General features: G+C 59.6%; 1 protein-coding gene across 1 annotated transcript in view; it reads right to left on the bottom strand.

Annotated features, from left to right (window-relative positions):
• Positions 1–5,408: 5,408 nt before the first annotated feature.
• CARS1 (cysteinyl-tRNA synthetase 1) overlaps positions 5,409–16,038 on the bottom strand; it is a gene marked incomplete at its 5' end in the record, with an annotated part of 42,231 nt that continues 31,601 nt past the window's right edge. Inside the window, 6 exons of the mRNA XM_079709458.1 lie at positions 5,409–5,722; positions 6,301–6,384; positions 6,781–6,840; positions 9,302–9,369; positions 9,915–9,995; positions 15,697–15,778. Coding sequence (XP_079565584.1) covers positions 5,588–5,722; positions 6,301–6,384; positions 6,781–6,840; positions 9,302–9,369; positions 9,915–9,995; positions 15,697–15,778 — 510 coding nt within the window. The 3' untranslated portion in view covers positions 5,409–5,587. The remainder of the gene's footprint in view (positions 5,723–6,300; positions 6,385–6,780; positions 6,841–9,301; positions 9,370–9,914; positions 9,996–15,696; positions 15,779–16,038) is intronic.

Raw genomic sequence — 16,038 nt, forward strand, 5'->3', positions numbered from 1 at the left:
GCGAGTCGCCCGCCCTCCGGCAGCAGACCCACTGGCTGCCTGGGCTTCCTGCCTTGCCATATCAGCTTTAAAAACCCACTCCCAGGGGACTTCCCTGGCAATCCCGTGGTTAAGACTATGCGCTTCCACTGCAGGGAGTGCGGGTTCGATTCCTGGTTGGGGAACTAAGATCCCACATGCTATGGGCCAAAAAAAAAAAAAAGAAAGAAAAAGAAAAAAAACACTCTCAGCATGTGGGGCCTTGTGTCTTTTTTTTGGGGGGGGGGCTGCTGCTTCCTGACCAGGGATTGAACCCATGCCCCCTGCATTGGAAGGGCAGAGTCTTAACCACTGGACCGCCAGGGAAGTCCTTCAAAACACTTACATTCTGACAAACACCCAAGCTTTGCTGACACCGGAGCCTGGTACTGGCGTCTCTTATTCTGTGGACACGATCCTTTCTGACTACTCACTGACAGCAGAAGCGCCAGCAAACGGATCTCCACTGGGCTGGTTCCTCCTTAGCTGGGAGGGTCCCTGCTCTTCACGGGCTAAGGCCACCCTCGTGCCCTTGGCTGGAGGTCACAGCCCGTCCTCCCGCCCCATCCTCCACGCTGCCCGCCAGCACACTGGTGAGCGTGTACCACGGCATTCTGCTGCCCGGCATCCTTCTCTAATCCCTGCTGCCCCCAGTGAACTCAGAATGGGGCAGGCACAGCAGGCAGGCATCAGTGTGTTGAAAAGTCCCCAGATGATGATAAGTAAGACCAGGGCTGAGAGGTGCTGGGATTAGAACCCCAAGGCCCCTGGCCACCTCGTGGCTTTCGTTTCCCCACCATCGTAACTTTGACACCACCAGGCTCTGAGCTCGTGCACACCTGTTAATAGCCCCTCTACGCAGGTCCCCAGCCTGGCTCGCCCTCCGGCCATGGGGAACTCAGGGGGTTACCCTCCAGGGGTGGCCCTGCCCTTGGTTTCTGCTCCTTGTTCGGCCTGAGCTCTCCCCAGACTGAGCTCAGGAGGATGGGCGCCCTGTCTTCCTTCCCACCTGGAGACTGTGCCTCATCTCGGGGCCCCTGAATGATGGCAAGGCCTTGGCCGAGCAACGTCCCGGGCGGACACTATCGTCCCCACCTCCGGAGGAGGAAAGAGAGACGGGCTGGATGACTCCCTCAGCCCCCCAGCTCAAAAACGGCTGGACCACAACCAACCTGGCCCTGGAGGGGCCCTGCCCCTCGCCTCTCGTGGGCGCTGCTCAATGAGTAACCCCCGGGGCTGGCAGAAGAGAGGGAGCACGGGGCCCCAGAAGCACCCGACATCCCTCCCCAGCGCGGTGGCCCCCAGGTCATGATGCTCTAATGACAAGGACACATGCAGACAGGAGGAAGCAGCAGATGACATCAGAAAATAGTCACCATCTATTCCGTGCAGAGAGGGCTGCTATCTGTAAACTCGGAAGGAAGGTGTCGGGAGCCTGTCCCCAAACTGTTACAGGCTCGCTCTAGATGGCCTTAAGGGGACACTCCGTCGTTACTTTAGTCTGGTAATTTTCTGCATGATTCGATTTTTAAATAGTGAATCTGTGATTTTTTTAATAATGAAAACACGAAAGATTTCTCTTTGGCGAGAAGCACGAAGACAATTCTGGCTCTTAACGCTGGAAAGAGGTTTCATGCACACACACAAAAGAAACACTTCTTTACAGGTGAACTGATATTTTACAAGTTAAAAAAGCTTTCCACCCCATCTTGTTCCAGAAGGTTCTGCTGCAGCTTGTAAGGGTGCAAAGGCCCAATGCAAAGGGGACAGTGAGGATGTTCCTGACCAGGAGGCCCCAGTCCACCCCCTGCAGGTGCCGCGACCCACCCCGGTCGTCCACTAAAGACGAGAGGGTTTCCTGGCGGCATGTTTTAAACAACATTTGATCATGAAGAGTCTGGAACACAGGAAGGTAGAGAGGATGACCTGGGGCACAGACAGATGCCGATCACTCAGGTGTGACCAGAAGCATCTGTATTAATTTGCTTCATCAGTTTTCTTTGTTGAAAACTCAATTACCACGCCACGTTGTCCCAGACTAAGGACATGTGTGGACACAACTGGCATGATCGCACGAACAAAATTCACCAAGATTCCTTAGCATCACACCATGCCCATGCGCACATGTCCCCAAACATCTCTGTGGCCGGTTTGTTCAAAGCTCTCAAGGTTCATTCACGGGAGGTGGTGGTTTTGTTTCTCGAATCTCTCCTGAGTCCTGAGGAGGGCCCCGCCTTCTCGATGAGTCTGGCTGCCTCTCTGTGGCACCTCCTGCCTGTCTCGGTCCCCAGTACTGCCGGTGAGCAGGAAGTGAAACGGACAGCCTCCTCCTCCAGGTGGGGCCCCCGACCAGAGGCAGGGGCATCACCTTGGGGCCTGGAGAAAACGCAGAATCTCCAGCTCCACCCAGATCCGAGTCAGGGTCTGTGATTTAACAAGGTCCTGGGCAGCACGGGTCTAAAAGCTTTATTCAGTACCAACTCCGTGTTTTTAGTGGAAAGACTTCTCTGTGCAGGTGAGGCTGGGCTCCCCCCTGCAGGGCACCCCTCAGGCCCACATGTCCCTCTCGGGGGATGCTGAGACTGAGTGCTGGGGGAGGGGGTGATGGGCAGCGCTCCGAGTTGTAAGGCGACAGGCGCACCTTTCCCGGTCCCGTGACCGACAAGCCACCTGCGAGGAGACGCTTTGGCGTCATGAAAACAGTCAGCTCCCAACTTTCAGCAGGGGTCTTGGCGTCCACTGACAGCCCTGGCTGGAGTCGGGGCTGCACTCGGGGCCCCCAGAACGGAGGCGTTCTAACTGTCCTGTTTTGTCCACTCCTACTCGCTAGCACTGCTGCCCCTTTCAGTGGGGCCATTGGTGGCTCTGAAATAGTTTCCATGGAGGGTGAGAGACGTTTAATCCTGCCACCTTTTTTTCTGGCCACGCCACACAGCTGGCAGGATCTTAATTCCCCGACCAGGGACTGAACGCAGGGCCATGGCAGTGACAGCGCGGAGTCTTAACCACTGGACCGCCAGGGAAGTCCCAATCCTGCCACTTATAACTAAGTCTGTGGACCAGGTGTCACCTCCAGTGGTGACAAGTTATTATGTCTTCGTCTTCCTTGCTTTTGAGAATAAGTGTGGATGCCTGGATTTCAATGACCCCTTCTTTTCAGGGCTCCAGTTTTCCCAGGCTCAGCCGGGGGAAGCTCCTGAGGCTTTTTACTTTGAAATCATGAGAGGTTCCCAGGAAGCTGCGGCAGAGGGGTCCCTGTGCCCTTCACATGGTTTCCTGACAGCTACATCTTGCCTAAGATGAACCCTGGGACGCCAGCCCTGGTGTCACGTGGCCACGGGCGTAGATTCCTCAGCCACCACTGCGGTCGAAGGGTGAAAGGTCCAGACTGTCCCTAGTCAGCCCCCGCCCAGCCCCCGCCCAGCCCCCGGCACCGCCACGCCGCTCTCTCTAGTTGTGTCCTCTCACTGGAATCTCACTGCGCGTGACCCTCTGCCCCGATGCCCCGGACACTCTCCTGGCTGCTGCTGTGTGTTCCTGGTCTGTCCCATGTCCTTCTGACACGACCCCTCCGCCTGGGACGCTTCTCCTCAGGGTAGCGGGATGCCCTGGGCCTCCACGCGTTCTCGCCCTCGGCCTGGAATTGGCCGCTTCTCCCAGGAGAGGGGATGGCACTCAGAGCCTGGAAGCTGGCCCTGGGGGTGCTCATGGCCACCGGGGTGGTCCCCTCTCAGCCTGCATGGCCAGGAAATACCTACTGTTTACAAGTCAAGCGTTAGTTCCCCCGTTCGTGTTTAACAGCACGTGATTCTCTGGTGCTTTTCCTCACGATGAGCGCGGGGCTGCTGATGTCGAGGCACGTGTCCACTGCCCGCACAGCGCAGAGGGTGACGACCACGCCGGCACCACGCGACATAACAATGGAACCAAGTTTGACTTCTCTGCACGGCTTTGGCCTCAGGACACCCCCCCCAAACGATGTGCAGCGAAGCAGCAGGTTCTCAAATCAACCAAAGAGGTCCTTTTCTCACCGGTTTGATTTGCGGTTTTGTGGCAGGTGGCGCTTTCCTAAACAGCTGCCACCCTTTCCAGCCCCCTGCCACTGCCGTCACAGGGAGGGGTCTGCAGGTGGGCCCTGGGGCGGCCTCCCCTCAGGGAGGATGGCGGGGGTCCGCGTGACCTCTGAGGTTAGATCCCAAAGGGCACGTGGTGCCCAACTCTCCTGGGACCTGCAGAGGCCGCCGACCTGGAGGCCACACCCCAGCATCCCCCGCCCAGGACCCAGGCGTGAGCACACAGACCCCCCGCCCTCTGACCACACCCGGTGGGGGGCCCTGACTCAGACCCACCCAGAGGAGCCGGTCAACCCGGAACCCCCAGGATCAATAATAAGGTCATTGTCACTTCAGGCACTAAATGCTGGGGTGACTTGTTAGGTAGATAACTGCCCTGGGTTTGTTCCACTTTGTTTTGAGGCCTTTTTTCTTACTGGCTTATTTTTTTTTAATCTAAAACATTTACAAGGTTCAAAAGTCGAACATATGCAGGGCCTGTCCTCATGGGGTCATAGCCGTTGCGCTCCACGTGTGGCTGGGTGGGTGGGAGCCCCCCCAGAGCAGCCGGCACCGGCCAGCAGGCTGCTTCCCACCTGCTCTGGGGGTGATGCTCCTACGAGCGGGCCGCGGGGGTGAAGGGTGAGCGCGGCCACCACTGGACAGTGCCAACCCTGACCCCAGGCCCCTGCCCCGCCATCGCTGTGAGCGAGACCCGGATGGCGTCTCCCAGCCCGTCCGCCCAGCCCCGAGGGCTCCATCGCGGGTTCTCGCGGATCTAAACTGGCCCCGCGCTTCTGCAGGTGGAGCCGGTCCCGGCTTGCTGCCACCCTGCTCCATCCAGGCCTGGAGCTCCAGTGGGGATTCTCAGCCCCGGGAGTAAGAATGCGAATGCGATAGCAGGGTGGTGAGGCCACGCTCCCCTGGCTGGGACCTGGGGACTTCGCTGCCCTGTGCTGCTGAGATCCCCCCTCCTCCCATCTCATCGCCAGCCGTGCTGAGCCGGCCCGCCCGCCCGCGGAATCGCTGTGGAGACAGGGCGCCGAGCTGACCCAGCAGGACCCGGGCGCTCAGCCGAGCAGGCTTTGTGAGCGGCGCCAGCGGGCTCTGCCAGTTTGAGCCTGTCTTTTTCCTACTCAAATGCCTCCGAATGTGCCTACACAGCAGAGATTAGCCGATAGCCATCTGCACGGGGGCAGGGTTGGGGGCGGGGGGGACAGTCCTCGGCTGAAGCCGCTCAGTGGCCTGAGCTCCTGTGTCGTGACCCGCTGACCAAGCAGCCCGGCCAGGCCCCCTCAAGCGCTGACCATGCAGGGTGACGGCAGACAGAGCCCGGCCTCGCATTTGCAAGATTTTATTACTGACGTTTCAGAGCCGAAGGTGGCCCAGACCTCTCCGGATAGAATCCTTAACTTAGGCCCGGAGGAGCACTGTAAACACGCCCGGAGCTGGGGGCAGAGTCCCCGGGGCTGGGGGAGCTGCTGCCCCCGGTGGGGTGTAGAGCCTCGGCCCCGCCTTCACGGGACGCTTCCGTTCTGAACCAGCTGCAGGTATTCCTTGTGCAGCTTTTCCTGTGCCTCGAAGAGCTTCTTCAGCTTCTTGGCCTGCCCTTTGCTCAGCTCTTTGCCTTCCATGTCGTGTGTAGGCAGACCCTGAAAGGCGAAAGCACGGGCGGTCACCGCCCACTGACCAGGCCAGTCCGCCTGCCCGGCATCCACTCCCCGCCACGCTCTGGACCCAGTGTGTGCTCCGAGGTGCCTGTCCTAGCCTCTGGGAAGCGATCATCCTGGGGTGCCCCCCTGCCTGAGGGGTGAGGGGCACCGTTCCCCACCAGGGTCGACATGGTTCTGATACGCGCAAATACGTACAAGACCAGTGAGGGAGGCCTGAGGGTCTCGAGGCCAAGAGGCCATGAGTAGCCACGCTGAAGAACCCCTGGAGCAATGGGCACATCTGTGCCATGGCCCTTCTGGATTGTCTGTGGGGTGAGTCCCTGCAAATCCATCAACCGGCCCAGGCCACGACGCCTGGCACCAGAGCCGCTGGGCCGCGGTGAGGGAGGGGCGGCCCCGGGCACTGGGCTGCACGTGCTGGACCTGAAATAGCCCCACATAAGCCCGCCTTCCTGCAAACAGCACCCTGGACAGAGAATCTTCTCAGCCAAGTTTGAAAACCCCTGTCATCCCAATTTAATGGTCTAACAACGTTCTGAAAAGAAAGGATTTCTTACGTTTTCATCGAACTTGGAATACTTGTCGCTTTCTGACAAGAACATCTCGCTGGGCGGAACCTTCATCTTGGCCAGCCTCGCCGCCTGGAACACAGACGTGGGGTCGCTGCTCCAAGCCCGCGTGGGGACCCACACCCGTGACCCCGTGTCGGCTCCCACCCCAGCCCCCAGGTTCAGGGAGCGACAGCTGGGCAGAGGGAAGTGAAAGGAGGGAGCCAGGTGTTTTCTGCAGGAACAGGGGGACGGCCGTGCACGCAGCGCAGCAGGATCAAGGCCACAGAAGCCGTCCTGGAGCTCGCGGCCACGTCTGTCCCTGCCCAGGGCTCCCGGCCTCCCTGGGGCACTGTGTGACGGGGTGAGGGGGCACCGCTGGGGATGGAGACAGACGGGGCGCCCGGCTGGGCCCCAAGGAGGCACAGGGGGCAGGGCATGGGGTCAAAGTGCGTTTCCGCCAGGAGCCCTCCCCCAAGCAGACGTTACTTCCTGCTCTTGTCTCTTCCTGGCGGCCTCCTCTTTCTTCCTTCTCTTTTCTTCTTCAGCCTGGGGGACAGCAAACGCCCCGTGAGCTGGAGCTTCCCAGGCCCCTCTTGGGTGGGAGGGGGACAGGACAAGCCCCCTGCTGTCCCCCCGCCCATCCCTGTGAGATGGGCTCTGACCCAGCCCTGCTCTCGACGCGGGGCGGTGAGTGGACACCACGCATGAGGTCACCTGCTGCACAATCAACATGAAGAAAGAACCAGACCTGCCCGGCAGCGGGGGGGCTGCGGTCGGGTGCGGGACCAGGGACAGCACGGCGAGGGCCAACCCTGAGGGGCCCAGGCACCTGGGGAGGGCGGGAGGGGGGCTGGCTGGAGGAGACGGGTGGGAGCCAGAGCCCACTTCCCACCAGGCCGGCAGCATCCGGGCAGGAGGCAGGGAGGGAGGGAGGGCCTGGGGGCTGGGCTGGGTGCCCGTGAGGAGGGGCCCGAGGCTGCCTCGGGAGGTTTGGGCTCGGGCCACCATGTGGACAGCGTGTGCCCGGACAGGAAGGAGGAACGGGTTTGGGGAATGAAGGTCACGCGTTCCCTCTTGGATGTCTTGGGTTTCGGGTGCTTCCTGGCCAAGCGGAGCCCCCAGGTAGGTGGCTGGACACAGGAGTCTGGGCCAGAGAGAACTCGGGGGTCACAGGCACACAGGTGGCAGAGGGGCCCTGGGATGGGGTGAGGTCACCTGGGTGGAGGGACGCCAGAGAGGCGGGAAGTGCGGGCAGTGCAGTGGGGGAAGCGAAGGGAGGGTCCCAGAGAGCAGGGGTCAAGGGCGGGGACCCCCCAGGATGCGCCTTGTCACCAGAGAACCTGAGCAGAGCCGGAGGGGTAGAGGGTGGACGGAGGAAGAGGGACCCGGCACGGAGTTCGGGAGGTGGGACGACAGGTGCCAAGGGCTTTTGCTTTTCCACTTAGAGACCAGAGGTGCTTATCCCGCTGGGGGAGCAGAAGACAGCCTATGAGGCCATGGTCCCAGGTGCCTCCGCACACGGGGGTTGGGGTGGGATTCCCTTGGCTGGAAACTCGAGCTACCGGAGGGAAGGTGTATGGCAAATCCCTCCCACAAAGGCCTTGCGGCCAGTGAAGACATGGGCAGGGGTGGCCGATCCGAGTTCACTGCCCTGTCTTTACGCCCCGGGCCGCCTGGGGGGAGAGCGGGAGTGAGCCCCACGTCACCTCCGGGGAAGGGCCGGGGCGGCCCACACGCTGCGGTGTCTAAGGATGGGGAGAACCCGACCCAGGGGACGTGACACCAGCGGGGGTGACCGAACAGGATGGAAAGCGGGGGAGGGGCCGAGAAGGGCCTGGACGGGGGTCAAAGCCCAGCTCCCGGAACCTCGCACCAGCCTGACTCCAGCCAGAGCTTCCCTGGCACCCGGGCTCCTTAATTCTCATGCTCGGCCCCTCCTGGCGTCCACACCAGCGTCCATGGTGCCCAGGGCCAGCCTCGCCACTCTTCTCCCTGACCAGCCACCCACCCGTCAGTTCTCCTTGTGGACACCTGTCGAGGCCCCTTCCCAGTCTCCCAAACTCCTCTCCCCGGGGTCTCTTCTTAAGGCCTCTCGGGCCCTGCACCCAGTGAGCTGTGCCCAGCAGTTCTGACACGTACTACGTCTGTTCCTGCTTCTCTCTTTCTATGGGACGCTGAGGTCCCCGAGAGCAGGGACTGTCCCACTTCACGGAGCCCCCGGCTCAGCCCTGCTCACGGAGGCGTAGTAACATCTGAGGCATGAGAAGGACTGTGCTGGGGGCGGGGGTGGGTGGAGGTGTGACTGTGACACATTCAACCCCAGGACAGGGAGACACCACTTCAGGTGAGAGCGAGCTATGGCCACACGTGTCAGCTTCGCAGTTTAGCAGAGGTGAAAAGGGTTCCCTTGCACTCCGGGCCCTTCACCAGGAGCTGGATCTTGTTGTTGTTGTTAGAAAACTGCCAAGTACTTAACTGTCTAGTCTCTCCTTCTGACGTTTATAAACACTGGCACTATTTAATAAGAGTATAAATGCTAACTCCTAAAGGTGAAGTATATAAACTCCAGTGATATTTACATTTTCAATAAACACCCAGCTCAGGGGCTTCCCTGGTGGCACAGTGGTTGAGAATTCGCCTGCCAATGCAGGGGACACGGGTTCGAGCCCTGGTCCGGGAAGATCCCACATGCCGCAGAGCAACTAAGCCCATGCACCACAACTACTGAGCCCATGAGCCACAACTACGAGCCTGCGCTCTAGAGCCCATGAGCCACAACTACTGAAGCCTACGCGCCTAGAGCCCGTGCTCTGCAACAAGAGAAGCCACCGCAATGAGAAGCCCGCGCACCGCAACAAAGAGCAGTCCCCGCTCGCCGCAACTAGAGAAAAGCCCGTGCGCAGCAACAAAGACCAAACGTAGCCAATTAAAAAATAATAATAAGAAGAAGAACTTAAAACAAAAAACAAATAAAACACCCAGCTCAGGTCACTGCAGTTTTACTCACCCTTTTTTTCTCTTCTCTCTCTCTCAGTAAGGTATCTCTGTCCACCAACTTGACCACAGTGGGCAGTCCTGAAAGGCCAACAGCCGTGAGACGAGGCCGAGCCCAGCGCTGCCCACACCACTCCCACCCACGGGGCCCCTGAGAGAAGCCGGGGCCTCCTTCCTGCTCGCACAGGTCAAATGTTAATTGTGCTGTGGGGAGGCCTTGCTGCTCAAGACCGAGCACCCAGGAGGCATAAAATAAGACACTCATCTGTGTGTTTAAAATCCAATAATTTTCGTGCAGCCCAAACTCCCACCAAGTCGAAACACAAGCTGTGAAACTTGCTGACGATCCACATGACACAGGCTGCCTCCCAAGTGACAGGCCATGAGAAAAGGCGGCCAGTGGCCCCGCAGAAACAGGGCCGCCGGGCAGTCAGGCCGCAGGAGAGGAGGTGCTGGCAGTGACACCCAAGAAGGTACAACTACAGGTCCCCTGGGACCACGCATCACGGGGGGTTCACCACGTAAAAGACGAAGCGTCCTCAGACCCATCCCGGGGTTCTTCCTCTCAAAAGCAATCTCCACCCTGTGTCCCTCCCCCGACCGGGTGTCACGTCCAGAGAACCCACCTTCATGGTCTTCAAACCGCACTCCCAGCTCAGGCAGGACGTCGTCCCGCAAGGCATCGCTGAGCTGCAGGACCTCGGGGACTGTGGGCAGAGGAAGCGGTTCGGTCCACCAGGCCCGGAAACGCCCGGCCCCCACGGAAGAGCGCCCCCCTGTGCCTCTGGAGGGGCTGGGCTGCTCCACTGGCCACAGACACAGGAGAAGCCGAGACACGGACGTCGCAGCCACTGGTGAGCCCAGAGCAGCCCCTGGACCCGTGGCCTGTGCACCGGCTCAGGGCCCTGCTCAGAGGCGGGCACTGACCGCAGAGGCGCACGGACTGGGCAAAGCCCTGCGGGCGGCAGGCCCAGAGGTACTAGGATTCTGCTGCACAGAAATGAGCTCCCCGGTCACTCGGGAAGGCGCGTGGGAACGCCGAGCCCCCGCGGCCCTGGCAAGGCGATCCTGAGAGAGGCGGCTGTGTCCCACCGTCCAGGGCCCCAGCCCAGCAAGGGATCAGAAGGGGCCAAAGGCCTTGGGGTGGGACCCACGCCCCACCTCGGCAACACTCTGCCTTGGGCAGTGGCGCTCCCGGCCAGCCTCGCCCCAGCCGAGGGAAGTGGCCACCCAGAGCTGGGCTTGAACGGGCAGCGGCCCAGGGAGCCTGGCCAGCCCACTGGCTTTGAAGTGCCTCTTCCAGGAGAGACAGCACACACGAAGCAGCCAGGGTGGGCAGAGCTGAGCAGACGGCTGGCGTGGCCTCTGGGCCTGACGGGACAGGCCCTTCGAGCCTGGACAGTGCTAACCTCTGCACCGCCTGGTTAGGGCCGGTGAAGGCCCAGGAGCTCGGGGGAGCCTGGGATAGTCCTGTAACGGCCACCACGGACGGCGCCCAGGGTGTCTGATGCCCAGCCAGACCAGGGAGAGGCCAGCCCGTTTGTACTTGAAGAGCCCATATGGGCTCAACCCCAACCAAACACGTTCGTGCAGACGTCAGGAGAGGCTCACCCAGACATTCCAGCTCTGAGACCCTGACCTCAGGGTGAAGCAGATTCAGCCTCGGGCTAAGAACTGGGCCAGTGGGAACTCCTGCTGATGCCAGCAAAGCAGACCCCTCCTGCCCTGCCCTGTCCCTCCCCGCAGCACTGACCACGGCCCACGTGGTCACTCACTCACCTGTCCTGTCTCCAGTGTGTCCCCAGAACCCAGTGTGCTCACGCAGCACTGTGCCGCTGCCCCACAGGTCCACTCACGGGTGAATGAATGAATGGACGGTGACCCACACATCTCAGGGGTGCCCGAGCCCCGGCCACACGTGCAGCCAGCCGCACAGTCTCCCGCTTCCCAACGCCAGTCAAGGAAAAGCCCCGTTCCAGCCCCGCAGCAGGGCTGGTGGGACGAGGCCCTTTATATTTGGTCCCTCCCCTCATTCTGCCCCTCGGGGCCCCTCGCTCAGACGAGTCCCCCCAGAGCCCTGAGGAGACCCCAGGGCACCGGCCCAGGCAAGTGCCCAACGGACGCCTGCTCACCATAACGGGCAGGGAAGCAGGCTGGCCCTGCCATCATTGCCACCAACTCCCCTCCACACCCTCAGGCCCAACCCCGCCTCCCCTGGGGCCCCTCAGGTGCCATCCTCTAGGTGGCCTCCACGAGGCTGAGAGAGCGACCCTCACCTCCATCTGAGACCTGCTCTGGTCCACGGAGCTCAAACTTGCCCCCAGGATTTCTTTCCAAACCTTTTTCTTACTTTAGGAGCTGGCTTTCTCCTCCACCCTCTCCCAACGTACATTTCTGAAAAGGGTCTAGTGCCCACAATAAAGAAAGAGCTCCTACAGCTCAATAAGACAAATGACCCAAATAAAAATGAGCAAAGGGGGACTTACTTGATGGCGCAGTGGTTAGGAATCCGCCTGCCAATGCAGGGGACATGGGTTCGAGCCCTGGTCCGGGAAGATCCCACATGCCGCAGAGCAACTAAGCCCGCGTGCCACAACTACTGAAGCCCACACACCTAGAGCCCGTGCTCTGCAACAAGAGAAGCCACCCCAATGAGAAGCCCGTGCACCACAACGAAGAGTAGCCCCCGCTCGCCGCCAACTAGAGAAAGCCTGCGCGCAGCAACAAATACCCAGAAAATGCAGCCAAAAATAAATAAATAAAAATAAGTAGACTTATTTAAAAAATTATTTAAAAAAAAACAAAAACGAGCAAAGGGCTGAATAGACAACTCTCCAAAGGAAAGGTTCAGACAGCCAAGCGGCTCGTTTTCACTACTCTTCAGGGAAAATGCAAATCAAAGCCGCAATGAGATTCCCCTTCACACCCACCAGGACGGCTGTTAACAATAATAGACAGAAAATAAAAGGGGCTGACAAGGATGTGGAGAAATTGGAACCCTCGCGCACCGCTGGTGGGAATACATAATGGTTCAGCCACCAAGCAAAACACTTTGGTGGGTCTTGAAAAAGTTAAACACAGAATTACCGGATGATCCCACAATTCCTCTCCTAAGTGTGTACCCAAAACAACTAAAACAGGGACCCGACCTGATGCTTACACATGCATGTTCACAGCAGGTTCACCAAAGGTGCAAACAGTCCAAACACCCATCAACGGCTGAATGGATAAATGGAAGCGGTATACGTATCTGGTGATTATTCTGCCCTAAAAAAAAGGAAGCACCGCCACGTGCTACAGTGTGGACAACCTCGAAAACATTCTGCTGAGAAGCCAGAGAAAAGAGGTCACACACTGTGTGACTCCATTTATGTGAAATGCCCAGAACAGGTCAATCCAGAGACAGAACACAGGTTGGTGGTTGCCAGGGGCTGGGGGAGGGGGCGTGACCTTGGAGGGTGGAAACATGTTGGGACCAGAAGGAGATGGTGGCTGCACAACACTGGGAAGGCACTAAGCGCCACTGAATGGTTCACTTTAAAATGGCCAGGTTTACGTTACGTGAATTTCACTTCAATAAGTTATTTTTATTTAAAGGGAAAACCCCAGTTGGATACTTCCGAGGAATTCAATAAACCAACTCTTAAACATATGGCACAAAGGTCTCAGAACAGCTAATGCAACCTTAGAAGAAGAGCACAGACGGAGAGCTTGCCTCCAGGGTGGGGTGGGGGGAGAAGCCTGTACATGGAGACAGAAGATGCTGTCCCCCACCCCGCCCACCTGCCATACCAGCAGGAGTGAAGCCAAGGCTTTTGGGGTCTTCCCAATGCTGTGCAAATCCGGGTCTGAAGTTGCGGCTACTGAGTCTGGGGCTGGGATGGAACCTTGTGCAGGGCCCAGACAGGCGCAGAGGCTGCCCCGTGGAGAAGAGGCACTGGGACAGCAGTGGGGATGGGCGGATCTGGGTGGACCGGCTCCCAGTGGTGGGTGCACAGAGACGGGGCGGCTGGTGGCTGGCAGGGCCCCTTCTGGAAGGGAGCAGCTGCACCACCACGATGGAGCCCAGCAAAGGAAAACAGGTTTCCCTGGACGTGGGTCAAGGGGGTGACCTTCCCAGGGCACCTGGCAAAGCGTGCTAGCCCCGGGGACCTCACAGCCCTGCAGATGCCAAGGGGCTCTGACTCCAGGCTCTAGAAGGGAAGGAGCGTGTCTCTGTGTGGCCCTCTGCTGGACGCCCCTGCCAGCACTTCCCCGTACCCTGCAACTGCGGTCCGCACCCTTCCCCGTGTGTACTGTCCACAGAGCCACAAGGCTCAGGGCGGGGCAGCCTGCATCCATCAGGGCTGGTTACTGTGGGGCGGGGCTGTGACACAGGAGTGGAAAACAGATGGGCAGTGAGCAGGGAGACCTTGTCGGGCGCAGGCTTGGAGATGCTGCAAAAGGAGACGGGACCCATGCACAGATGAATGGATGAGCAAAATATGGTCCATCCACACAATGGAATGTTACTCAGCCTTAAAAAGCAAGGGAGGGGCTTCCCTGGAAGGGTGCAGTGGTTAAGAATCCGCCTGCCAATGCAGGGGACACGGGTTCGAACCCTGGTCTGGGAAGATCCCACATGCCGCAGAGCAACTAAGCCCGTGTGCCACAACTACTGAGCCTGCGCCCTAGAGCCCAAGAGCCACAACTACTGAGCCCACGTGCTGCAACTATTGAAGCCCACACACCTAGAGCCGGTGCTCCGCAACAAGAGAAGCCACCGCAATGAGAAGCCTGCGCACCGCAACGAAGAGTAGCCCCCACTCGCCTCAACTAGAGAAAGCTGTTGTTGTGCAGCAACAAAGACCCAGTGCAGCCAAAAATAAAATAAATAAATTTTTTTTAAAAAAAGGAAGGGCCTCCTGACCCAGGCTGCAACGTGGATGAACCCTGAGAACATTACGCTCAGTGAAATAAGCGAGACGTAGAAGGACAAATGCTGTCTGATTCCACTCACATGCGGTCCCTGGAGGAGTCACATCCACAGAGACAGTAAGTAGACGGTGGGGATGAGGGGTTGGGGGAGGGGAGGGGAGTGAACGTTTAACGGGGACAGTTTTTTGGGAAGATGGAAAGTTCTAGAGATGGATGGGGGTGATGGTTCAAAACAATGTGAATTACTTAAGGCCACTGAACTTTACACTTAGAAATGGTTGAGGTGGTAACTCCTACATTGTGTATATTTAACCACAATAAAAAAACAATGACAGCTAATGACTACCATCTCTCCAGTGGCAGAGAGGCTCCTTCCCCCGCGCTGGTCTCCCAGTCTGACTGTGTGCCTGTCCCGGCCCTTCTAACTTCTTCCCAATTTCCCAAGCCTCTCCTGGTCACACACCCACATTCCACATCCCTGCTGGCCAGGCCTGAGCTCTCTGGCCAAATGGACTGTGGGCACTAAAGGCGAAACCGCTTCTTTCTTCTCTGTCGGTAGAGCCCTCCTGCTCTGCCGGCCCTGGGACAGGCCCCGGCCCGCTCCCGCGCCGTCCCCGGCCACGGCCAGATCCCGCCCCGTCCCGGGGCCTGCCCACTCCCCCCTGAGGCGCAGCTCCTCTGGAGGCTCCCTGACCGCCTGTCTGACCTCTGCCCGCTCCACCCTTGGGACACCCTGCCCGGATGATCTCCAGATGTGACTTCTCATCACACAGGGGACTGGGGGGGTGGGCACAGCACACCAGGCAACGACGGTGGCGGTCTGCCCCAAACCCCAAGTGACCCCAGGCGAGGCCTCTACCTTCCAGGGGCTTCGCTGCCCACCTCTGTCGAATCACGAGGATTAAAGAAGCAATGTGAGGACAGCAGCTGGACCAGGCCCGGCGCCTTGCAAGGTCAGTTTTAGCCGTGGCGGTCACTTGTGAGTCCAGACCACCACAGTAAGAAGCAGACTGCCTGCCTGACGCCACTCACTGCCCGCTTAACAACTGCTCAAAACTGGCCCCAAAGACAACACGTTTGATCCCAGATCATCCCAAGTCCCCAGGGCCGCTGGCGAGGCCCCGAGCAGAACCTAGAACTGGCCCCAGCAGAGGCTGTGCAGTCACCACGGAGCCTCAGTGGGGCAGGGACGAGGACACCTCCAGCCCTCACCCTGCAGACGCCCCAGAGAGCAGAACCGAGTCCCCACAAACAAAAGAGGTGAGGAAATGCTGGCCCCTCACAGTGTCCCCAGGCTCCGCCCAGCTGCCCTGTGGGGACACTTGGCGTCTAGACGTGTGTATGGCCACCATGACTTGATTGGGTGGGGGGGTTCCCTGGATCCAGTGATCAGAGGCCAGGGACGCCGCTCGTCACCTGCAACACCCAGGACAACCTGCAGCAGAGGACGGGCCAGGCGTGCCCAGGCCATGGAGCGCGTGACGGCCTCACCTCTGTGCTCACGGGCGACCCTTCGCACTCCTTCCCGGAACTCCGACAACACCTGAAGGTACGGCATGACTGTGGGCTCGAGCTGCGGAGAGAATACTTTGGGTCACTGAGAGACCAGCCGCCCTCGTGTTTATGAAGGACAGGGCCCAGTACACGCGCCGCAGGGCAGGGCTGCCGAGGGACGTGTGGCTGGCGGACGCCCCGCTGTGACCCACATCCAGGGTGCACGTGCCCATCCCCAACGGTCGGCTCATGGACACGGGGGCGCCCCACGTGGCGGCACGGATAGCACAGTAAGAGGGTCCCCTTCCCCCCAGCGAACTGAGTCCTGTGGGCGGCCCC

This window comes from Hyperoodon ampullatus (genome assembly GCF_949752795.1).
Source record: "Hyperoodon ampullatus genome assembly, chromosome: 7".
Taxonomy (NCBI): domain Eukaryota; kingdom Metazoa; phylum Chordata; class Mammalia; order Artiodactyla; family Ziphiidae; genus Hyperoodon; species Hyperoodon ampullatus.